This window comes from Carcharodon carcharias, chromosome 10, assembly GCF_017639515.1.
Source record: "Carcharodon carcharias isolate sCarCar2 chromosome 10, sCarCar2.pri, whole genome shotgun sequence".
NCBI lineage: Eukaryota > Metazoa > Chordata > Chondrichthyes > Lamniformes > Lamnidae > Carcharodon > Carcharodon carcharias.
This window is the reverse complement of record NC_054476.1, coordinates 34,156,525-34,183,048: the sequence shown is the minus strand read 5'-3', so window position 1 is coordinate 34,183,048 and position 26,524 is coordinate 34,156,525. Positions and strand designations below refer to the sequence as shown.

General features: G+C 45.0%; 1 protein-coding gene across 1 annotated transcript in view; it reads right to left on the bottom strand.

Annotated features, from left to right (window-relative positions):
- Positions 1–26,298, bottom strand: part of syt9b (synaptotagmin IXb) — a 120,042-nt gene extending 93,744 nt beyond the window's left edge. The window contains exon 1 of the mRNA XM_041196628.1: positions 26,151–26,298. Coding sequence (XP_041052562.1) covers positions 26,151–26,298 — 148 coding nt within the window. The remainder of the gene's footprint in view (positions 1–26,150) is intronic.
- Positions 26,299–26,524: the final 226 nt, after the last annotated feature.

Sequence of the window (26,524 nt, the reverse complement as noted above, 5' to 3'; positions counted from 1 at the left end):
ACAGATTCCCTTCCCCCAAAGAACATTAGCAACCAGTTGGCTTTTTTGAAATTCTTAACACTTTTAAGAAGAAGGAATGATTGGTTTCCACTTTAACAGTTTTGTCACCGCCCTGAGGAAGTTCTTTGCATTTACGCAAAAAAAATTTACGCAATTATGGAAATGACGCAATAGCCATTTTATATTCAGCAAGATTCCACTGATGAGATGGATCAGCAGTTAACTAGTTTTGCTTTAGCGATGTTAGTTAGTTGAGCTGATCAGGCAGACTGGTACTCAAATTGACATCTGATGCACAGCTAGTACCTCTGATAACGCGGCACTCCCTCAAGACTGCACCAAAATGATCAGTCAAGATCATGGCCAGAATTTTCCCGTAAAATGACGCACGGTGACATCTGGCTGGTGTCCCGACGTCACTGCGCACCAAGGCGATATTTGGGAAGGCGGGTGCTATAAGTTTGGATGCATGCCTGCCATCAATTAATGGGCCAGTTAAGGCCCTTGAGGCAGCAATTGACCTCGATTTTTCACAACCCATGCGATCTTCAGGACATTGCACAGGTGCAATGGGCAGGCGGGTAGGAGGCATTTGTATAAACCTCAGTCACGGGTGGGATAAGATGGCTGTGTATGGTCATGAATGTGATGTTTGAGGTATTTAAGTGTGAAAGTAACTTACTTGCCTGAGTGAGCAGGAGACTTCAAAACTCATACCAGCTGCTAGGACAGGAGTAAAAGCCTTGGTCAGGACTCTACAGTAGAAAATATTTCTGAAGCCTGCAGCTTTCAGGAAGCCTTCCTTTAGCCTGGGAATGGGAGTTGTGCTCTCCACTGGAGCCACCTCCTCTGAGGAGGGAGGGAGGGCCAGAAATGGGGAGGAGGCCAGGAGTCTACGTTCAGCCTCCAGGGGAGGAGAGGCACAGGCATAAGGGGTGCAGGGCCAACAGGAAGTGCAAGGCGGAAGGGGCTGAAAAAGACACCACTATCCTGTTTATAGGTGGTGAAGCAGTTACCTCAATATGTCTGAGGTCCAGTGCTGAAGGAAGCGCCATCTCTCAAGAGAGACAGTCACCTCCATCGTCAGATGATAGGCCCTAAGATCTCCACAAGCTGTGTGGGTAGACACCCCATGCCAGTGGCTCTAAAGGTCATGGCTGCCCTGAACTTCTATGCCTTTAGCTCTTTCCAGGGGTTGGTGGGTGATCTCTTCAGAGTTTTCCAATCAGCTGTCCACACTTGTGTCAAGCTGGTGACAGGCGCTCTATTCAGGCATGCATTGACTTTCAGCCACTATGGCTGGGACAATGCCAATCAGGCACAGTGAGCCAGAGGCTCCACAGCCATTGCTGGCTTCCCCTGTGTCCAGGGTGCAATTGACTGCACACATGTGACCATCAACGCGCCAGCAGCTGAGCCCGGTGCCTTCGTCAACAGGAAGGGCTTCCACTCCAATGAATGTGCAGATAGTGTGTGACCACAGTGTACAGATTCTGCAAGTCTGTGCAAGGTACCCAGGCAGCTCCCATGACATTGACATCCTCAGACACTCCCAGGTGCCAAGGCTCTTCAGTGCTCCAGCCCGGCTGGATGGATGGCTGCTGGGTGACAAGGGCTATCCTCTCAAAAGGTGGCTCATGACGCTTCTCCGTCATCCAAGAACAGAGGCTGAGCAGCGGTACAATAAGAGCCACAGCACCACAAGGGCTGTGGAGGAGAGAACTATCGGTCTTCTCAAGATGTGATTTTGATGCCTGGGCCGCTCAGGGGGTGCACTCCAATACCCCTCTAGATCATGTGTCACCGATAGTGGTTACATGCTGCGCTCTCCAGAATCTGGCGCTGGAAAGGGGGGACTCAGTGGAAGGGGAGGACATGGACGCAGTTGCTCTGGATGCACATGATGAGTCCAGCTGTAAGACCAAGGATGAGCATGCACAGAAGAATGCTGAGGGGGTAGACACTGAGCCGGGCATACTCCAGGGAGGCAGGGATACCCGGGAGGCTTTAATCCAAAGAACCTTCAGCTAGCACACCACAGATGGACCTTCAACACACGCCCGGGCTACAGGCTCCACACTCAATACCTGAGTGCTAAATCAGCTTGGATAATAACATTAACTAAGGCCCTTGTCAATAAAGCTCAATGTCAAACAACTCACTCGTAACATCATGGGTTCCTGTACACATGCAGAAGCAAGGAATCACCCTGAGGCATGGCAACATGTCAAAATGCATTGAGCAAAGAAAAGTCAATTCATAAAGTGAAACAAAAATGGTGTTGAACATCACACCAAGTCTTCGACTAAGTACTATCGGCCAACATAAAAGCACCAGTGAGAAATCCGTGGTGTGCCTAAGATGCCTTAAATTTACGCTTATGGGTGCTACGTCTAAGTACTCCTCCCTCACTGGCACTGGCATCTGAGACAGCCTGCGCACTGTACTGACCTGTTGGCCTCGATGACCTTGACAGATGCCCTCTGGTCCGCAGTGCATTTGATGGCCTCACCTGGGAGGGAGTGGCCAGCTCCACAACTGGCTTCCCCCCAGTCGCCGCAGCCTCATCGGATGCTACGGTCACTGGCAGAGGGGTGAAGGTGCTGCTGCCCTCATCCAGAGCCTGCAGAGACAACTAGCAGCTGCTGCGCCGAAGTGAGGTTGCTTCGGACCCCCCGGCTCACTGTAGATGGATGGGCACCGAGCTGGGATACTTGATGCCCAGACCGTCTCCCGCACTGGCACTGACCAGCTGTGGCCAATGCCACTGTGAGGGCTTGCAGGTCTGAGCACAACCCCAGGAGGACCTGATTGTTCTCCTGAAGGAGCCTCTCCATGAGGGTCACCACCCTCTCCATGGAGGAAGCATGGCGCTCAGGCATGAGGCTCATTGCATCAGCGATGCTCCATGTGGACTCCTCCAGCACAGGCACCATGCCACGCATAGCCTCATGTATCTCCATCAGATCGCCCTGCATACCCTGCTGTGCTTCCAGTGTTCACTGCCTCACGGACACATCATCAGCCTCCGACTGAGCAAGTACCTGGTCCCCAGCAGTCCTCCAACTGCCAGCAGCCTGGGAACGCTCTGTCTCTGCCTGCACCTCAAGCAAGTGTGAAGTGCCCTCACCGCCGTATGCCGGGACACGAGTCGAAGATCTAATTCCCATCAGGGTGCTAGTATCTGCACTGGTGCCTGTCTGGCTGAGATGGTGTGATGCTGGAGAGTGCATTTGCTTGGGGGCTTCAGGGGTGAGAGGTGGGCCCTCTGTCTCCTCCTCCCGACCCTGCTCCGGTGATGCTGAAAGGAAGAGAAAGGACATTTGATCAGTTACAGTGCAGACAATGTCAACTTGCATGCTGCTCCCCCAGATCATTATGCGTTCATCCTTCCATAATCAAAGGTAAACCCATGTTGTTAACTTCATTCATGGAGCATTCAGAAGTGCCGTGGCTTCTGTGACATGCATGGTGACCTGACTGCTCGCCAAACATACCTCCCCGTGGCACCCCAGTCTCTCTACCACTGGCGGACTTGGGGGCATGGTGCCTCTCAAGGTCCATGGCCTGCTGCTCGAAAGCCGTAAGAATGGCCAACTGGGCCTGCTGTCCTCCAGTCTGCATTTGTTCCGACGCATTGTGTGCAGTCTTTCCCTGAAAAGGAGAGAGGAGCATTGATCAGTCCAGCCTGCACCTGAATTCCCATCGCATCCCTGCCAACCCAGCCAGAGTGGGTCATTGCAGGACTCCAGTTCTTCGTCACCCTGAAGCTGCTGCACACTCACCCAAACAAGCCAGGGCTGACCACCACACCCCCACCATTGGCCATGTGTTGCCTCCTTCACATGTGGCACCACAAGGTGCCATTTTGCTAAGCAAGAAGGCACAATCACGTGGAGTGCAAAGACCAGCAGATGGATTGGTGGCCCACCAACTGGAAGCTGCCCTCCCAGCATGTTAGCACCCTGACTTTGACATGCTTTGTAGCTCCAGCACTCTCACTTGGTGCAGACCATTGACTTTCAACCCCATTCTATACCCTGGGTGTCAGTGTCACACATGCTGCAGATGCAAAACACGTCCTAGCTCCACCCTCTCAGGGTGAACTGAGCATGGGCAATATCTACTGGCACATGCAGTAAGGGATACATGCCGTGAGGGATTCAATGACGTTACTGTACTCAGAGTTGGCTGGGGTGTAGGGGGGTGGGTGGTTCGGGGGAAAGGATGACGGTTGCATTAAGAGACTTGAGGCAACATGGTACACACCCTTCCCGAGCGCAGGAGATCATTGAATCTTTTGCGGCACTGGAACCATGTGCGCTGCACCACATCATGGGAGCTGACACTCTCGGCCACCTCCTCCCACGCACATTTGGGCAGTTGGGGGAGACCTCTGCCTCCCATTCCTCGGAAGAAGGACCTCCCACCGTGCTGCCACCTCCTCCAGGAGGGCAGCTAGGCACTCATCTGAAAAATGTGGGGCACACTGCCCCACTGGCCTACCCTCCGGCCTGGCCTGCCCCGATGCCCTACCCTCCGGCCTGGCCTGCCCTGATGGCCTACCCTCCAGCCTGGCCAGCCCCGCTGGCCTACCCTCCAGCCTGGCCTGCCCCAATGGCCTACCCTCCAGCCTGGCCTGCCCCGATGGCCTACCCTCTGGCCTGGCCTGCCCCACTGGCCTACCCTCCGGCCTGGCCTGCCCCGCTGGCCTACCCTCCAGCCTAGCCTGCCCCGATGGCCTACCCTCCAGACTTGTGTCACCAACATTGCCCCTCTGCAGAGCCCTTCACCCAACCATTGCGAGCAGCATTTCCAAAGCTGCCAGGCCTTCCTTTATACATGCTGCCGGGTTGCCATTGGACCCAGCAGGCTAAGCATGCATGCCGCCGCCCGCCCACTCCTGCTATGCATGGGAGTAACCTGGGCGGGCCTTAATTGGCCCACTCGCATAAAATGGCTGTGTGCACCCGATCTGGGGTGACAATCGGGTCCGCGCCTGCTCCCGACCGGCCCGCCCGGCATGGGGAAAATTCTCCCCCCCTGTGTTCAAGTCTCTGGGTAGGGGCAAGAACCCACAATCTGCTGACTCAGAGGCAAGGAAGTGTTAACCACTGAACCAGGCTGACATAATGCACCATTGAACCAAACTTCATTGCCTCCTGATATAATTAACATTGCCTTCTTATTTTAATAACATTTCAGGGGAAAGCCACACAAACACAGGGGATAAAGGAATAGGATGATATGCTGATAAGGTTAGGCGAAGCAGGGTGGGAGGAGGCTTGTGTGGAGCATAAACACCGGTATAGACCAATTGGGCCGAATGACTTGCTTCCATGTTATAAAATCCTGGACCTCTTTCCCTAACAGCACTGTGGGTGCACCTGCACCACATGAACTGCTGTGTTGCAAGAAGGCAGCTCACCACCACCTTCTCATGGAAAATTAGGGATGTACAGTAAATTCTGGCCTAACCAGCGACTCCCACATCCTATAAAATAAAGACAACAAAAAAAAAATATTTTGGAGCCACATGGAGTTTACCCAATTAGACCCATATGAAAAAAACACAAACCGTGCACCCACTGGCTCAGTGTGCGAATGCACTGCCTGGTTTAGGTTGGAACCAGAAAGATGGGGAAGTTTTCACCTGCCTGCACAGCGTAAGCTGAGCCCAGTTAAGAGTCAGCAGTAGGGGCATTACAATTCACTCTCAGGGTAGAGGGGGAAAACAGGTTCCAACCTCCAACATGTTTATAGATGCTGGCGAGGAGGATAGGATTAGACTTGGCTGTGAAACCACCCATTCTTCCAACACAACACTCAAGGCAGATGGCAGCAAATATCATGCCACCACTCCGATCCAACATCAGTCAAGACCCACTCTAAAGCACAAAATCTAGGCTGCCATTCCCACTATCAGGACTGAGGGTGTGCCATACTGTCCAAGGTGACACTTTTCAGTTGAGACATGAAACTGAGCCCCCATCTGCCTTCTCGGGTGGATACAAAAGATTCCATGGCATTGTTTCAAAGAGCTTGGTGGATTGGAGTCCTGATCCCCTTTATGACTCTTGATCTGCTCTCCGAACCTCTCTCGTTCATTGTGATAGGGTGAATATTGAGGTAATTGTGGCTACAACAGAACTGTTTAATTCAGAAAAAGTCATGCTCAAACAATGCAGTGTGCCAGACAGGCCACTCTACTATAATCCAGTTCTAGAGATACTAGGAGATCATCAAATACTGCTGGGAAAGCTCACAAGATTAATTTATAGCATTATAGTACGAGGTATGTGGAATACTACAGAATTATGTTCTTTATTATTGTTGAAAAGAGACATCTAAGCAATAATTTTGTAGGGATATGCAAAATGGATTGAGATATAGAAAAGTAAAGTCTGGAAAATAACCTGAAACCACATTAGAAATATAGGACAAAGCATAAACTAGGAGAAAGCAAATTTCAGACTGATAAAGTTCATCCCCAAAGTTGGTTAATGCATAACTAGTAGGAGCACCAGAAGGAGAAATCTTGGAATTGTTTAAGAAAAGATGCAAGGAATGGCCAAATAATTTCCTTATTAGCATTTACCTTATGAACTTGTGCTGAAATGCATCATCATTTTATTAAAACAAAAGCAGCACTGATAGTGAAGCATTTTTAACAACACTTTATTTTATCAATTCCTTATTTATCACACTGAATCTCAACATCATGGTCTGACTATGCAGAGAAACATCTTCTAAAAGAAGGTAGAAAAGGCATAACCCAAAGTGTTGAGTAAACATTAAATTTGTAGACGCTTAGCATTAATTTGGTGAATAAAACAATGCTATGGGATCTTTTACATCCACCTGAGAGGACAGATGAGGCCTTTGTCTTATCCAAAGGACAGCACCTCAGAACTATCAGGGATTGTGTTTCTCATCCACATTTAGGTTGAGTTGCTCCTTAATTTCAATCTGTGTAGCATTAATTATTTATTGTGGTGCAGTATTAAAATGAAAAACCCCTAGAGATATGTTCGAATTTTGCAGTGGCTCAAATGAATATTACATCATGCTATACAGAAGACTGCAAAATCATGAATGAGCACAAGGAAGGAAGGAAAGGCTTGATTGCGACCTCTGGATGCCGCAAAGTATTTTACAGACAATTAAGTATTTTTGAACTGTGGTCATTGTTGTAGTGTAAGAAATGTGACTGGCAATTTGTAAGCAACCAGCAGTTTGATAATGGTCATATAGTCTGCTTCAGTCATGTTGGTCAAAGGATAAATGTTGGCCAGGATATCAGATAGAACTCCCTCTCTTCAGAGATGAGGAGAAACTTCTTTAGCCAGAGAGTGGTGAATCTTTGGAATTCATTGCCATAGAAGGCTGTGGAGGCTAGGTCATTGAGTGTACTTAAGACTGAGATAGATAGGTTCTTGATTGGTAAGGGGATCAAAGGTTACGGGGAGAAAGTGGGAGAATAGGGTTGAGAAACTTATCAGCCATGATTGAATGGCGGAGCAGACTTGATGGGCCAAATGGCCTAATTTCTGCTCCTATGTCTTATGATCTTATGTTCTTATTCAGAATAATGACCGTGGGATCTTATACATCCACCTGAGAAGGCAGATGGGGCCTTAGATGACACAAAACTAGGTGCAAGTGTGATTTATGAGGAGGATACAAAGATGCTTCAAGGGTATTTGGAGACGCTAAGCCAGTGGGAAAAAAATGGCAGATGGAATATAATGTGGAGAAATGTGAGGTTATCCAATTTGATAGGAAAAACAGAGATACAGAGTTTTTCTTAAATGGTGAGAAGCTGGGAAGTGTTGAACTTCAAAGGGACTTGGAGGTCCTTGTTCATGAGTCACTGAAAGCTAACATGCATGTACAGCAAGCAACTAAGAAGGTAAAAGGTATGTTGGCCTCTACTACAAAAGGATTTGTGTATAGGAGTAAAGATGTCTCACTGAAATTATATAAAGCCTGGGTGAGACTGCACCTTGAGTATTGAGTGCAGGTTTGGTCTACTTACCGAGGAAAGGTATACTTGCCATAGAGTGGGTGCAACAAAGGTTCACTAAGCTCATTCCTCGGATGGATGGATTGTCGTATGATGAAAAATTAAATACACTGGGGTCTTTATTCTCTGGAGTTTAGAAGAATGAGAGGTGATCTCATTCAAATATACAAAATTCTTACAGTGCTCGACAGGGTAAATGCAGGAAGGATGTTTCCCCTAGCTGCGCGGTCTTGAACCAGGGGATACAGTCTCAAAATAAGGAACAAGCCATTTAGGGTTCAGATGAGGAGGGATTTCTTCAGTCAGAGGGTGGTGAATCTTTGGAATTCTCTGCCCCAGAGGGCTGTCGAGGCTTAGTCATTGATTATGTTCAAGACTGAGATCGATATGTTTCTACATGTTAAAAATATCAGGGGATACAGGGATAGTGCAGGAAAATGGTGTTGAAGTAGATCAGCGATGATTCAGGGGAGGCAGTGGTGTAGTGGTATTATTATTAGGCTGGTAATCCAGATGCTCTGGGGACCTTGGTTCAAATCCCACCAAAGCAGATGGTGGAATTTGAATTAAATAAATTAAGAGTCTAATGATGACCATAAAATCATTGTTGTAAACACCCATCTGGCTCACAAAGGAAATCCTCTATCCTCATCTATATGTGACCCCAGACCCACAGCAATGCATTTGACTCTTAACTGTCCCCTTTGGGGATGGGCAATAAATGCTGGCCTAGCCAGTGACACACACCTGATAAATAAAATGAATCTCATTGAATGCTGGAGTGGGCTCTTAAGCTCCTGCTTCTTATGTTTTTCTATGGATGCACCTCCAACAGTGTTACACTGGATTAGGTGCTCAAGTGCCCGGAGTGGGATTTGAACCCACAGGCCTTGGACTTTGAGGCAAGGGATGGAATTTTATGGGACTTTAAGGAACAAGAAGCTGAAAGCTTGGAAGGGAGGCCAGGGGATGGTGTATCTATTGTCTTCCTGCCACGGCATTTTTCCAGTTGCAGGAATGATGATAGATGACTATCCCGCCCAGAAGCTAATTGAAGCCCTTAAGTGGCAAATTAAAGGCCTCTTCCTCCTGTGGAAGGGGGACCACTTGCCACATAGGGAAACGGCCTGCTAAATGGCCTGTCCAGCATGAATCTGATGGCACCCACCTCTTGTTCACTACTGCCTCTCTTGATTCCTCCAAATCCTGACCTCATTCTCTCTAGCTGTATGTCAAGTCACTGATGTACACAGAAGTAGCCTCAGGCCTGAACTCTAAGGAACATCAACTCCCACTTCCACCCACTGTGAAACAATGCCCTTAACTCTAAAACTCTAAGAAGGGAGAAAAATGAAGTTGGCTATCTACTTTTCTAGCCTCCTCCTAATTTCATACCCCTTAATCTTCTCTTGTAATTTTCCATGTCAATGGCTTTCCTTAAATCGATGTAGAACACATACATTTCCCCCATCTAGCACACCTGTTACCTATTCAAAGAATTTTTAGGTTTTGTTAAGCATTATCATTTCCTTACAAATCTGTGCTGGCTTTGTCTATTTTCCCTATTTGCAGATTAATTCAATTTTAACCTTCATCAAAGGCTCTTGAAATTTTTGCCAATACTGGTTGCTAGCATAACAGATTTTTAATTGCTTCGAGTCTTTCAGTCTCAAATTTAAAAAAAAATGAGTTCTACCTTGGCGATTCTCCAGCTCTCCAACACACGTCAACAGCCAATCCTGAGCTTCAGCAATGTCCTGACTGTTCTCTCAGGGAGCTTGAGAATGTATCTCCTCAGGGCACTATTGCTTTGGCTTTCTTTAGCCTAACTAATTTAACAAAAGTTTTCCATTTATCTGTTGCTCATCTTTCTTTCAGCCACTTCAGGATTGATCTTCTCTCTGATAACCTTCTCATCAGTAAAGACCAATGTGAAATACTTGTTAAAAAGTTCTGCCATTTTCTGCTCTTCCTCTACAAATTGACAATCTTCTCTCTCAGGGACCTACAACACTTTTAACAACTTTCTTTTTACTGTTCCTTGAAATTTCTTTCCCTTACACTCCCCCCAGCTTTATTTAAAACAAAATCCTGCTCTCCTCACAATCTCCGTTAGTTCCTCATCATTTATCTCATAGTCCTTCTTCTATTTTAATTGGTTGCTAGTCTCATTAAATCATAGCATCCAAAACATTAGTGTTATTCATCAAAAAAAAATATTTACTCCATATCTTTGCAACCTTTTTTTTTAAATGTCCAACTTTTTCACTACACAATCCATTATGCTGATTTCCTTCTATCTCACATCACTCACCTTACTAAACTTTTCTCATCCGACTCCTCAACAAGAAACTTTTTCTCTTTCTCTCAAGTGCTAAGGACGCAAGCTCCAACAACTCATCGACACCAACACCCATCTAGGACCCGCCACCCCTGCCTGTCCCTCTGTCCCCACCCCATCTTCCAATCCCAGCCCCGGCCATGTATTCACTATAACCCCTGACCTTCCCCTCTCCAATGCTGAACGTTCAGTGATCAGCAAAGGACTTAGTTTCATACCCTTATGCCCTCATCTCAATGAATTTTGAGCTCGGCACGATGCTGAGCTCTTCTTCTGCCGTCTTCGTCTCCGTGCTCACTTCTTTGGGCAGGAGTCCTCTCCCCGTTCAACGGATCCTTTTACCCACCTCCAATATTCTCCTTCCACCTGGATCCCTCCCTCTGGATTCTTACCTTCTCTTGATCTTTTCATTGAGAACTGTCGGCGTGACATTAGTCATCTCAATATCTCTGCTCCTCTTACCCATTCTAACCTGTCTCTCTCTGAACTTATTGCACTGCGTTCTCTCAGGTCCAACCCCAACATTGTCATCAAACCCGCTGACAAGGGTGGTGCTGTTGTTGTCTGGCGCACTGACCTCTACCTTGCGGAAGCTGAGTGTCAACTAGCAGACACTTCCTCCTACCTCTCCCTGGACCATGACCCCACCACTGAACATCAAGCCATTGTTTCCAGGACTGTCACTGACCTCATCTCCTCAGGAGATCTTCCTCCCACAGCTTCCAACCTGATAGTCGCCCAACCTCGGACGGCCCGCTTCTACCTCCTACCCAAAATCCACAAACAGAACTGTCCCAGTAGACCAATCTTGTCAGCCTGTTCCTGTCCCACAGAACTCATTTCTCGTTATCTTGACTCCGTTCTTTCTCCACTTGTCCAGTCCCTTCCTACCTACATCCGTGATTCCTCTGACACCTTACGTCACATCAACAATTTCCAGTTCCCTGGCCCCAACCGCATCCTCTTCACCATGGATGTCCAATCCCTCTACACCTCATCCCCTACCAGGATGGTCTGAGGGCCCTTAGCTTCTTCCTCGAACAGAGGCCTGAACAATCCCCATCCACCACTACTCTCCTCTGTCTGGCTGAACTTGTTCTCACACTGAACAATTTCTCCTTTAACTCCTCTCACTTCCTCCAAATAAAAGGTGTGGCTATGGGTACTCGCATGGGCCCCAGCTATGCATGTCTCTTTATGGGGTATGTGGAACATTCCTTATTCCAGTCCTACTCTGGCCTCCTCCCACAACTCTTTCTCCGGTACATCAACGATTACTTTGGTGCTGCTTCATGCTCTCATCAGGACTTGGAAAAATTTATTAATTTTGCTTCCAATTTCCACCCCTCCATCATTTTCACATGGCCCATCTCTGACACTTCCCTTCCCTTCCTTGATCTCTCTTCTCAATCTCTGGTGATAGACTGTCCACCAATATCCAATACAAGCCGACCGACTCCCACAGCTACCTCGACTACAGCTCCTCACACCCCGCTTCCTGTAAGGACTCCATCCCATTCTCTCAGTTCCTTCGCCTCCATCACATCTGTTCTGATGATGCTACCTTCCAAAACAGTTCCTCTGACATGTCCTCCTTCTTCCTTAACCGAGGTTTTCCACCCACAGTCATTGACAGGGCCCTCAACTGTGTCCGGTCCATCTCCCGCGCATCCGCCCTCATGCCTTCTCCTCCCTCCCAGAAACACGATAGGGTCCCCCTTGTCCTCACTTATCATCCCAACAGCCTTCGCATTCAAAGGATCATCCTCCGCCATTTCTGCCAACTCCAGCATGATGCCACCACCAAACACATCTTCCCTTCATACACCCGGCGGCATTCCGTAGGGATCGTTCCCTCCGGGACACCCTGCTCCACTCCTCCATCACCCCCTACTCCTCAACCCCCACCTATGGCACCTCCCCATGCCCAGGCAAAAGATGCAACACCTGCCCCTTCACTTCCTCTCTCCTCACCATCCAAGGGCCCAAAGATTTCTTTCAAGTGAAGCAGCATTTCACTTGCATTTCCCCCAACTTAGTCTACTGCATTCGTTGCTCCCAATGTGGTCTCCTCTACATTGGAGAGACCAAACGTAAACTGGGCGACCGCTTTGCAGAACACCTGTGGTCTGTCCGCAAGAAAGACCCAAACCTCCCTGTCGCTTGCCATTTTAACACTCCACCCTGCTCTCTTGCCCACATGTCTGTCCTTGGCTTGCTGCATTGTTCCAGTGAAGCCCAACGCAAACTGGAGGAACAGCACCTCATCTTCCGACTAGGCACTTTACAGCCTTCCAGACTGAATATTGAATTCAACAACTTTAGGTCTTGAACTCCCTCCTCCATCCCCACCACCTTTCTGTTTCTTCCCCCTTCCTTTTGTTTTTTCCAATAATTTATATAGATTTTTCTTTTCCCACCTATTTCCATTATTTTTAAATCTTTTATGCCCTGCTTGTCTTTCCACCCCACCCCCATTAGAACTGTACCTTGAGTGCCCTACCATCCATTCTTAATTAGCACATTCATTTAGATAATATCACCACCTTCAACACCTCTTTGTTCCTTTGTCTGTGACATCTTTTGATTATCTGTTCCTATCACTGCTTGCTTGTCCCTACAACCACACCACCCACCCCCCCACTTCTCTCCCCCCACCCACCCCCTCACCTTAAACCAGCTTATATTTCACCCCTCTCCTAATATTCACTCAGTTCTGTTGAAGATTCATGAGGACTCGAAACGTCAACTCTTTTCTTCTCCGCCGGTGCTGCCAGACCTGCTGAGTTTTTCCAGGTAATTCAGTTTTTGTTTTTCCCAATCTGATCTGGCGATTTAGTCCTCGTACTGACCTTTTCCTGTTTATAGTTGAATCCACCAAGAAGACAGAAGGTGAATTCAATGGAATCCACAATTCCAATGGATACACTCTTAATACCTGAAGTTGCTGTTTCCTCAATTAACTGATAGGTTATGAATGTGTAATGAATACGCACTGTTCCGCAACAAAACCCTACATCTCATGAAGTGGTTTTTCAAGCATAGAGTTTGCCCACTGCTCTTCCGTTGTGGCAACAGAAACATTACTCAAGGTTGGCAGTCTCTCAAACAGTTTAACATGATTAAAGGATTGAAAAAAAAAATCATTCTTGGAATGTGAGCATCACTGGCAATGTTGCAAAGGTTCGCTTAGTCTCTCACTACATACATATTTCAGGTACTGCGATGTATGAGCGCTACCTCTATGAGGGCTCCTTCCAGACTCTACTCCCAAAATCTACATCATGTGACTCTATACATCAGACCCTGGACGGTACTATTCTCCAGTCCCACATTAACCCTTGCTCTACTGAACACCCTTGGGCAGAATCTTCTGTTCCGTGTGTGGGGGCGGGCCCCGCACGCCAACGCATAAAATGACGCCGAGTGAATTCGGGCATGCATACCGGCGTCACCGCACATCATTCCAATCTTTCATTCGGCGGGCATGCATCGGAATTGGCTGCGCATCCAATGAACTGTCAAAGGCCTGTTAAGGCCATTAATAAAACAATTAATCAATTTGACAAGGCTGCCCGTCTAACCTTAAGGTCGGCAGGCAGGCAAAGAGCCCAAGCAGCCTTTGCATTTTTCATGAAACCTCATCCAAGGGCGAGTTGGTGTTCCATGAAGGGTTTATTAAATTAATAAATACTTCAATAACATTTGAGGCAGCTCCACGCCTCAGGGAGATTTCTGCGCTCTCTCGCACGCATGTGTGAAAGTGCGCAGGCCCCGGCTCTCCCTCCTCCCCCCACCCGCCCATGTAATTGGCCCGCCCACATAAAATGGCGGCATGCAGCCGATCGCAAATTGGCTCAGTACCCGCCTGCACCCGTTCCCGACCTGCCTGACCGACAGGGAGAAAATTCTCCCCCTTTATATTACAATGGCATGCTGCTACCACTTAATGGCATTTACAACAGGGAAGACCGGTATTTTTTGCACATCCCCTAGAAGGGCAAGAGGGTAAAGAAAGAAAAACTGTTTCTTCTGGTGGGGGAGTCCAGAATAAGGGGATGTAACTTTAAGATTAGAGGCAGGCCATTCAGGGGTGATGTCAGGAGGCACTTCTTCACACAAAGGGCAGTGGATATTTAGAATTCTCTTCCCCAGAAAGCTGTTGAGGCTAGGGGTTCAACTGAAAATTTCAAGACCAAAGAATGATAGATTTTTTTGTTACTAAGGGATATGGAGCCAAAACGGGCAGATGGAATGATGATAGAGATCAGGCATGATCCAATTAAATGGTGGAACATTTGGACCTGCATCTTGAGACTTCATCAAAACAGTTGGCGCGATCTTTTGGCGAATCTTGCTGGTCTATTAGATGCAGATCATTCGCAGAAAAGATTATCCCACAAATCCTTTCCCAATTCTGCGTCTTCAAGTTTGCACCACCATTCAATTAGATCATGGCTGATTTATACCTTATTTACCCACATTAATTCCACAGTCCTTGATATCCTTATCCACCAAAAATCAATTGATGTTGGTCTTCATTGCTCCAACTGTTCCCCAGCATTCATTGTCTTTTTGGGGTAAGAAAATTCCAGATTTCTACAACCATTTGTGTGATAAGTTTTTCTTGATTTTCCTCCTAAATACGCTAGTTCTGATTTTAAGATCATGTCCCCTCATTCTCCCAACAGGGGAAATAGTTTGCCCAAGGTTCAGCTGGAAATCAGAAATCCTTATTGATTTATAAAAATTCAAACTCAGAAATCCTGATTTGATTATAAGCCCCCCTCACTATGTTTAACAAAGTGTTTAATAGTCTACCATGATTAAACTGTTTCTAGATTGCAAGCACAGTTATGTGGATTTAATTGCATATAAGGTTCTTGCTTCAAAGAATTCATTCATCTGAGTGTTATCTGTGACCTTCATCAGATTGGAGTGAACCAAGCTGCAGAAACTCTCATTTATCTATTTTGACACTTTGTGTGCATTTCAGAAGATTCTAAGCCAATTTCTTGCTGACTGACAGATGAAGATGTTAACCTATCTTCATCAGGAAGAGGAAATCCAGTAATTTGATCCTAGTTTCTGTCATCCTCTCACCCAACACAGGGATGTATCGCAAAGAAAGTTCATTTTTAAATATCGGAAAAATGGAACTTTGTAGAAAATTAAATGTACAGCAGACTGTTGATGCTTCTTACTCCCAATGTTAGTCAGGGCACTTTCTCATTAATTAGATTATTGCAAATGGACACTGGAACTTTACTGCCTCTGATTTCAATAGGAAAATATTTAACATGTCCATATGACACTTGCCCATCTGCTACTTTAATGCTGGCAGCAAGTGGTTTTATTATAGGTTTTATTATAAATGGGATAACGTGCCCACTAAAACAGCAGACTAGAGGAATGTCAGATGAACATATTCCTTTGCTGATATTACATTGATTTATACAGGGAATTCAGATCAAATTTTGAGATTATTTAGAAGGTGTTCAGTTTAGAAAGAGCTAATGTCATCTTTGATGCGGACATGTGTTAACTGGTTCTTCAAATCGCACCAGTGTGCTATGTTCTTTCTTATGTGGTGCCCCTGTTGGTCTTTGTGAAAGTGTGCCAAGGTTGGCAGAGGAAGAATGTTATTAACACAGAGGAACTGCATCTGCTGTAAGAGAGAAAAATTATTCCACCATAAAAAGGAACAGGCCAACTTGCATTTATATAGAACGTTATGTTCTCAGTAGATTGCCATGTGCCCTACAAAGTCCCGAGTCAGTGCTAGAATATAGGAGGCACTGTGCAAAAAAAGATTTACAAAGATTATACTAGAACTGAGTAGTTATAGCTATCAGAAAAGACTGAACAGGCTGGTGTTCATTTCTCTGGAAAAGGGAAGGTTGAATGATGCCTTACAGATATCTTTTAGATTATGAAGGAGCTTGATGAGGTTGGTGAAGAGAAGCTCTTTCCACCATGGCGGATTCCAAAACTAGGGGCCATAAATATTAGACATAGGTAAATCCAATAGGGAATTCAGAATAAACTTCTTTACCCAGAGGGTGGTGAGAATGTGGAAACTGCTACCAGAGGGAGTAGTTGAGGCAAATAGTATTGATGAACTTAAAAGGGAAGCTGGTTAAGTACATGAGGGAGGAAGGAATGGAAGGATATGTTGGTCAGAAGCATGAACACTGGCAGACACAAGTTGGACTGAATGGGTTGTTTCTATTCTGTAAACTCTCTGCAATTCTTCAAAATACCAAAAGTGCTATGAGGAAAAGGGCACATTTGGCTGGAGACTGGTAAATAGCAAGTGAGACTACAATCAAACAGGCTTCGAAAGAAAAATTTAAGAAATTTGAATTTGGTGCAAAAATATTATCACATTTCTTAATGACTTCATCCTTCAGTGTTAGCTTGACTTTCTTGCATCACTATTGTCTGTTGGATGGTGGTCAGTTCATGTGCTACTCCAGGATTGGCACAGTTGATTTAGGCTAACACTTAGAAGTAGAACTGAGGAAGTCTGTTGTCATTAGCAATGCTCTCCTGTGAGATGTAAAGAACCCCAGAGCCTGATTTAGGGGATCGGGGATTTATTCTATTTTCATAGAATGATACAGTGCAGAAGGGGGTCATTCAACCACTGTGCCTGTGTCAGCTCTTTAAAAGAACTTTCCAATTAATCCCTGCTCTTTCCCCAAAGCCCTAAGATTTTCAAGTATTTATCCAACTCCTGTTTAATGTTACTAGTGAATCTGCTTCCACCATCCTATCAGGCAGTGCATTCCAGATAAAGTAAGCTTGCTATGTAAAAACAATTCTCCTCATCTACTCTCTAGTTCTCTTGCCAATTGTCTTAAATCCGTGTCCTTTGGTTACTGACCCTCTCATCACTGGAGACAGTTCTTCTTAATTAAGTCTATCAAGGCCTCTCAATTTGCAATCAGTCTGATGAATCTTCCTTTGCCTTTCTCTGCCCTAGGGAGGACAATCTCAGTTTCTCTAGCTTTTATACATAACTGAAGTCTTTCATCCAAGACCATAATTTCTTCAACACATCTAAACACAGATTAATTGGTTATTCATACCATTTACATTGAATTTACACTACAGAAACAGGCCATTTGGACCATCAAGTTTATGTCAATATTTACGTGCTACACCAGTCTCCTCCCACCTTATCAGCATAATCTTCTATTCCTTTCTTTTGTTTATCCAGCTTCCTTTTAAATCTTTGCTATTTGCATCAACTACTTTTTGTGACAGTGAGTTCCATATTCCCATCACTCCCTGGGTAAAGACACTTCTCTTGTATTTCCTATTAGTTTTATTAGTAACTATTTGATATTTATGGCTCCTAGATCTGGTCTTGCCTGCATCTTCCCCACATCTACCCATCAAAGCCTTTCATAATTGTTAAGAACTCTATTAGGTCACCCCCTCAGCTTTATTTCCTCTACAGAAAAGATACTCAGCAGCCTGTTCAATCTTCCCTGATAGCTATAACCCACGGGGCAAACTTTTATTTGTTAGAACTTACTATACACAAAAGCATTGCTTAAATAAAAGAATGACTGCACTTCAAATGTAATTCATTGATTGTAAAATACTTGCAGACAATCTGGAGGCACTTTACACTTCCAACTTCTTTCTTTGTAATAATTTTCCCCTTGTAAAAATGCAACAAATTATTAAACCACTGACAGTTGGTTAGGTCTGTGGGGAATTCTGGCTATACTGAACTCTATTGAAGATAGCATAGAAAATGAGTAAGTGAGATCATGAGGCCTCACTCAACAAGCAGTATACAAGTCAGCTTCTTAAAAAGAAAGCAATTCTTAAAGCAATTCTGTGCCATGCGCTAGTGTAGGTCACAGACTGAAACACAATTCCAATTGTTTCTTAAATGTAATGAGGGTTACTGCCTCTACCACCCTTTCAGGCAGTGAGTTCCAGATACCTGCCAGCCCCTGGGTGAACAAAGCTGTTCCTCAACTCTCCTCCATCATTTTACCAACTAGTTTAAATCTATGACCCTGATTATTGACCTCTCCACTCTATCTAGGCCCCCCAAAATCGATACACCTCAATTAAATCTCCCCTCAGACTCCTCTATTCCAAAGAAAACAACCCCAAGCTGTTCAATCCTTCCTCATGCCTAAAATTCTCCATTCCTGCTGGCAATAGCCTTGTAAATCTCCTCTGTGCACTCTCTAGTGTGATCACATCCTTCCTGTAATGCATTAACCAGAAATGGACAGTGATCATAGTTCTGAATTGGAATGGTGGGCAGAATTTTCTGCCTGCCGGGCAGGTGGACCGACCCAATCTCCGGTGGGCAGGGAGTCGATCCCCGCCGGAGAAGTTGGCTGCGCCGCCATTTTACATGGGCGGGCCAATTGAGGTCCACCCAGCATGATGTCCGCCGGGAAGCATTATGTACTCCCTGTGCGGGTGGGGGGATTCCCCAAAAGCGAGAGTGTGCTCTTTCACGCATGCGCACAAAAGAGCTCACATCTCCCTGAGGCTAAGTGCTGCCTCAGGGAGATCGCTTACACTTTTAAAAACATTAAAAATAGAGAAAAAAATATTCTTAACATGTCCCCCTCATGTGACAATGTCACACAAGATGGGACATGTTCATAAACTAAGCTAAAACGTCATTAAACTTTTAAAATCCCAACATGAAACCTTATCCTCCCGTGGAGGGGGACATGTTAAGGATTTTTTTTTTGATTCTTGACATTTTTAAAACTGTCAGCGATCTCCCTGAGGCAGCACTTAGCCTCTGGGGGATGTGCGCTCTTCCATGCGCATACGCGAGAGAGCACACTCTCGCTTATGGGGAATAACCCCCCTGCCCGCACAGGGAGCACAAAGCGCTTCCCGGCGGACGTCACGCTGGGCGGACCTTAATTGGCCCACCCACGTAAAATGGCGGCGGAGCCCGCTTCTCCAGCGGGGATTGGCTCCTTGCCCGCCGGAGATTGGGTCGGGCCTGCCTGCCCGGTGGGCAGAAAATTCTGCCCGAGGTTTCATGTTTTTTCTATTGCTGGCGGGGCTCCTGGCCTGCCCGCCAACCTTAAGGTTGGAGGGGCAGGTCCTTTAATTGTTTTAATGACCCTGTCAATGGCCTCAATTTGCCATTGACAGGTCAGCGGGCGCACTGCTGATTTTGCTGAGCCTCCGCCTTCCTGAAAATTTAAATGGGGTGGGATGATGTTGGGTGTTCCCCCCGACATCATCCCGCATTGTTTTATGCGTCGGCAAGCGGGCCCCGCCCCCTGCTCGCCGACAGCAAAATTCAGCCCGGTGTGTGACTTGGAGGGGAACTTGCAGCAGTGTTGCCCATGTTATTCTAGGTAGTAGAAGTTGAGGGTTTCAAAGGTCCTGTCGAAGAGTTGTTGCAGTGCATCAGTTAGATGCGGCCTAGTTAGTGTTTTATACAGTTCCAGTGTAACCTCCCAGCTCCAATATTCTAGGCTTCAGCCAATAAAGGAAGGTAAGCCTTGATGCCTTCTTGACCACATTATCTACCTGTTCAGCCACCTTCAGGAGTTTGCGGACATAGAAGGACCTTAGAGTCTGTTCTTCAACACTTCTCAGAGTCCTGTCATTTTTTGTGTATTCCTTGCCTTGTTTGTCCTCCCCAAATGTTTCCAGATTAAATTCCATTTGCCATTTCTCTATACCAGCAAAAACAAGACACCTAGTACTGAGCTCTGCAGAACCCCATTGGAAACGTTCTTCTACTCACAAGAACACCTGTCAACCATAACCTTTCAATTTTGGATGCGACTCACCACTTTCCCTTGGATCCCATGAGCTTTTAATTTTCTGACCCAGTATTCCATGTGGGACTTTGCCAAAAGCCTTGCTAAAATCCACATAGACTACATTAAACATGTTACCTTCATCGACCCTGCTTGTTACCTCCTCAAAAAATTCAATCAAGTCATTCAGACACAACCTATCCTCAACAAATCCATTCTGACTGTCTTTGATTAATCTGTGTCTTTCTAATTGATGATAAATGCTGTCAGAATTTTTAACAATAATTTGCCCACTACCGAGGTTAGGGTGACTGTGACTCTGCCTATATCTTCCTCCCTTTTTAAACAATGGTAAAATGTTAGAAATCTTCCAGTCCTCTGTGACAATGCTTGTAGCCAGAGAGGATTGGAAAATGATGATCAATGCTTCGACTAATTCTTTCTTTAGCAACCTGTGATATATGTCATCTGGGCCTGATGATTTATCCATTTCCAATGATGCTAAGCACTTTAATTTTGTTTCCCTCACGATATTTGTCCCTAACCTGTCCACCGTCTACAAGGCACAAGTCAGGAGTGTGATGGAATACTCTCCATTTGCCTGGATAAGTGCCACTCCAACAACACTCAATAACATCCAGGGGTGCCAATCAAGCATCCATTATCATAAACATTTCACTTCCTCCACCATTGACATACTGTGGCTGCAGTGTGTGCCATCTATAAAATGCACTGCAGCAACTTGTCAAGGCTCCTTCCAAACCCTCAACTTCTACCATCTAGAAGAACAAGAGGAGCAACAGGGATATTGGGAACAGCACTGCAACAAGTTACCCTCCAAGTCACACACCATCCCACTTTGGAACTATAATCACTGTTCTTTCATCGCTGTTGGGTCAAAATCCTGGGACTCCCTTCCTAACAGCACTGTGGATCTACCTACACAAAATGGACTGCAACAGTTCAAGAAGACGGCTCACCACAACCTTCTCAAGGGCAATTAGCGATAGGCTATGAACAAACAATAATTTTTTAAAAATCAATCTATTGGTGGTAACAAATTGCTAACTATATCCACATTTAACAAAAATGGTACATTAGTTCTGCCTAATATCTGGCTCCAAAGTGTCTTTTTCTCCATCTTCCTGATCAATGCAAGCAAAATGAGCAACTTAATGCCTGGAAATCACCTAGATAGAGGAGCGTAATAGTTGACTCAACACTGGCCACATCTAGTCATTGTAAAGCAACAATCAATAAAATAAATTGAAGGTGGAATGACATTGTCAAAACAGTAGGCTATAACACAGAGCCACCCTATCATACTTTACAGTGTTTTGGTGAGGTCTTGTTTTCAATGTGAAGCACTGCACCTCTGACAATGCAGAACACTTCCTGAACTCAATTTCAATACTGTGTTCAGATCTGGTGCTCATGGCAAAACCTTGACTCTTCCATGTTAAAAGGAAGTGACTGAGGAGGCCTTTCAGGAGGCATAGAGAATACGAAGGAAAATCAAAAATGTTAAGTCATAGCTTCAGGACAACGCAACGCAGAAATGGCAGAATGAGGAAAAGCTTTTTTCACATTGCAAGTGGTTAGGATCTGGAATGTGCTGCTTGAGGGTGCGGTGGGGGCAGGGTCAATTGAGCATTCAAAAGAGAACTGGGTCATTATCTGAAAAAGAAAAAGTTGTAGGGTAATGGGGGAAAGGCAGGGAGTGGCATTAGGTGAATTGTTCCTTCAGAGGGCCAGCACAGGCACAACTGAATGGGACCTTCTTCTGTGTTACCATATTTTGATTCTATGATTCCATATTATGAAACTAGTAATTTAGAGGACTTGGAATAAGGGTCTGAAGACAGGAATTCAAATTCCATCATAAGATCTGTGGAATTTCAATTCAGTTTATTAAATCTCTCTGTGTCAGTAATGGTGACCATCTAACTACTGGATTGTAAAAACCCATTTCACATCTCATTAATGCCTTTTATGGAAAGAACTCTGCCATCTTGACCTTGTCTGGCCTCAATGTGACTCCTGACTTAAAGCCATGTAATTGCTTCTGAAATGGCCTAGCAAGTCACTCAATTACAGATCATCCTATGAGCAGTGAAGCTGTGACCTATGCTGCGGATGGCATTTTAAATTTGGTTCCTACCATTCCCATTGACTACAATGGGAACTTCCTCCCATGGCTGCAGTGTGGATCAATTATCAAGGAGAAATGCGAGACTAAGTGGCATTGCATAGTTGAAGCAAAACCATGTTCCCTTTGTTGTCATGAACTGAAGGCACATGCCTTGAAGTTTATCTTCAATTCAGTATTGTCATTTATAATCAATTTTTAATTCTAACTCCTTTCTCACTCCACATACCTGGTGCCGCTCACCCACCTCACATCTGCCTTCACTGCCAATTTCCCCCCAAATGGCACCTCTGATTCAGATCTGACATCAGTGGGAATAAGGAGCCCTAGGATTCCAGGGCAGGGGTGGGATGCAGGAGGGTGGGTGAGCAGCATTGTGCTCCTAGCAGAACAGCTCTAAATAAATCAGGGTAAAATTAGGTAAGTCCTGGGCAAACAGCCCAGGTTTACTTGCTGATAGATTCCAGCAGTACCATCAGGAGGGACTCCCATGAAGCCATTTCTGGTGAATCAGAAGTTTGTGGTTCCTGCATAAGCCAGCTCCCAAGAACATCTGACTCTGTTGTGCCCTTCAATACTTGCAAATGTCTCAGTGTTTGCACCTACTGGGACTGGATGATCTAGACCAACATTTCAGATGATGACCTTTCATCAGAACTGAAAAAAAATCAAGCCTGACACACCTAGTGCAGGGCTACTACACTGTTGGAAGTGTTCTTTTCAGATGGCGTGTTAAACCAAAGCCCCATCTGCACCTCTCAGATGGGCATGAAAAAGCCCAATGACATTAGTGTGAAGAAGGAACAGATATGCCCTCATCAGTGATTTGGCTAATATGTATCCTCCAACCAACATCACTAAAATCAGATCGCATTATCATCACATTGCTGGGAGCTTACTGTGCACAAATGTGCAGCCATGTTCCCTATATAACACAGTGACTACACTTCCAACAGTATTTCATTGGCTGTGAAGTGTTTTGCAACATAGTTGAGGTCATGAAAGGTGCTTTTTAAATGTAAGTCTTCCTTTTTCTTTTGACACCATGAGATCTTTTACATCCACCTGAACATACTTAACATCTCATCTGAAGTATTTCTGACAATACAAAACTCCCACTAGGCTGCACTGAAGTTTCAGCGTGCATCACGTGCAGATTGCTGCACAGGTATTTTAAAAACTTTCTTCCAAGTGTTTTTCTCAATAAAGAAGGGAAGGCCAACACAAAGCAGGAATGAATGAAACTACAAAAGCAGAAGGATGAGATTTTTGCAGGAGGAAGAGTGAGGTGGAGCTGGTAAGAGGGTGCTTTCCTTTGCTTTTGTAGTTTGAGCAGTTGGAGCTCATTAGTGTCCATGCTAGTAGAAGCTCTACATTAACTTCTCTTAATGTAGCTGAAATTCCCAAAAAGATGGGTTTACTTCAGCTGAATAGATCACATTAATAAACACTTATAATGCAAATGGGAGACAAATTACATTATCTAGTACTAACTCTTCATTTCAACCATGAACATAACTTTTGTTCAAGGCTCCCAAGTTGGTTTCTGGCATCCTGCTGTCTGTGAGTATTTCTGTTGTTAAATTTGGTTTCTGTAAATTGGTGGTAGGTTAAACTGAGCAGTACATGTCTGCCATTTCTCGACAGAAACATCTTAGCAGCCAGAAGTTCGTTCCCAGATAGAACACAGAAAGCAGCCATTCAGCCCATTGTATCTTTTTGAACGAGGTAGCCGACTAGTCCCACTCTCCTATTCTTTTCCTCATAGTCCTGCAGTTTTCCATTTCAGATAAATATTCAATTCATTTGTCCAGGCCACAAGATCTGGAATACTCTTTTTACATCTCTCTGTCTCTCTACCTTGCATTCCACCTTGAAGACACTACTTAAAATCTACATTTGGTCATCTGACCTCATGTCTCCTTATGTGGCTCAATGTCATACTTTGTTTTATAATGCTTCAGTGAAGCACCTCGGGGCATTTTATTTGCTTTTGAAAGCTACTGTTGAATCTGCTTCCACTGCCCTTTAAGGTAGAGCATTCCAGATCATCACAACTCACCCAAAAATGAGTTGAAAGGTCAAAATAAAAGATTCCATACTTTGCCCTGCAAAATACCTGAACAATAAAAATGCTTCCTGCTGCACCAATGATCTTTTTCTTTCATCTTATAAGACAGTTATCCCTATATCCTCCTAATATCTTTGTGTCAAATTAGTGCCAGTGTATCCTGACTCAAAAGCAATTAAGTGCTGTTCACCAGCATCTACCAGGAAGTGGATTACCAATAACGCAAATTAATTAATGGATTCAAAGTACAGCTCTAAAAGCTTTCGCTATCCAATTCCCCTCCCCAAAGCTGATATAGTTACCGTTATTATAAAGATAGCTTTAGTGTATATCCAATCTATCAAAAAGAAAATGCAAAATTTTAAAAATGGCAACTATACTCATAGAAAGTAAAAACAATTTAACTCCAAGAAACAGTTGACGATATTTACAGAACGCATTTTATATCGTCAATATCAATATAAGCTGTCATTACATGTACAACATATAGCAATACAAGCCCCAGATCCTAGACCCTAAAGCAACAACCCCACCTTTCCCCAGAGCAACTCCAATAAACGCATAAGTTGGATGGACAAGCAAAGTAATAATTGATGTTGATTTCTCCATCACTTCAAGAAAACTTGGCTTTTCTGTGATTTGCACATTCGGGGAATCAAAATGGCAATAGGGCGTGGCAACGATATATAAAGCTGTGGTTAAATTAATGTTAAGTCGCGTATTTAACAGTGCCGCATAAATCAAGGCCGGCTAAACGTAGCTGTAAGCCGTGCAATGAATGCAAACATTGAATAGTTTTGCCTCCAACTTTGCGGCTGAAATTTATCGCTTTTTCCCGCAGTTGACTCTCCCTCCTATCTGGGTGAGGATCCAATCACTCTTCTCCTTTGTAAAACATGCACAATGCCTGGTGGAATTTTATTTAAACCATTTGGTTATCGATTATGTCTGGAGATTCGGCAGGGGCCTGTGAGTCTGGCGTTCGAAGATTATAGAGAAGAAAGCAACAGAAGGCACAGCAAACCCCGATTAAACGGTCGCCGTTTAAAGGGTTCATGAGAGCGGCGCTGCATCATTATCAAGACCAGTCCATCCAAACTTAATTCTTTAACATGCGACCAATGCTTCCATTTCCTCTCTCCCAACACAGTCCAGATAGGTTAGGGTTAATTTTAAAACGATTAGTAATCGGGTAAATAGATTAGTGAATGACCTACATTTTTGTACCACTCCCACAATGTATCCAATACTACTTTCCCAATGAATTTGGACAGTTTTAGGAAGCAAGATTTTATAATTAAATTAACTTCAAAGATTAGCTTCCAGTCGATGATAAACAACTTCAGACAGTTATACTATATTTGAACTAAAATATAAGTTGCCGATAACAGTCCTCGAGCTCACCGCCGCACAAACTTTTCTACGAAGCAACACTTGGGAGCAGTCACTTGGTCAGATCTTTTGCGTAACTGGAGACTAAGACAAATGGCAGCTACGATTTAACTCTTTAGGTGCTGGGACTCTAAATGCCGAGATGCAGGAGACTGAAGCAACACATCAATTATATACATGGCAATCACCTGTAATTCGCTTCAGGTAAGATGTAAGATGTTCTTAAATATGAGAGAAGTCGGTGGTGGTTGGTAAAATGGACAGTCCGAGCAGTTTACTATGTTTAAAAATGAAGGGTTAATCTATTCATTCGCACAAGTAGCAAGATAAGAATTTGCCCCGCTTGTACTTTTAATACACGTCAAAAGGGAACAACTAGCCCAATGTTGTACCTGAATCTGTATGGCGTGGTCGGCCTCGATCCCGGAGATAGTAAGAAAAATCCAGACAGCTTTCGTGCTCCACCAACCCTTTAAAGCAGAGTTCGGTCACTATATTGAGCGCTTTCTGACAAAGCTCGTCCTCTCTGTCTCCAGTCATTTCCCATCAACATCCTTCTGAATGGGGCTCAACGGCCGCTCCACAGGATAGAGGAAGAGGAGTTCCTTCTCATCGGCGTCTATAGTCCCAACATCAAGGCTTCAGGTCCGTGGACAGCACCATTGATTTCTTCCCCTGTTCTTGGTAAGCTCAGCCGCACCCCTACCAAGCTCTGTGAGTGTGTGTGTGTGGAAGCTGCTTTTGGCCTCTTGCCTCTCAAATCTGC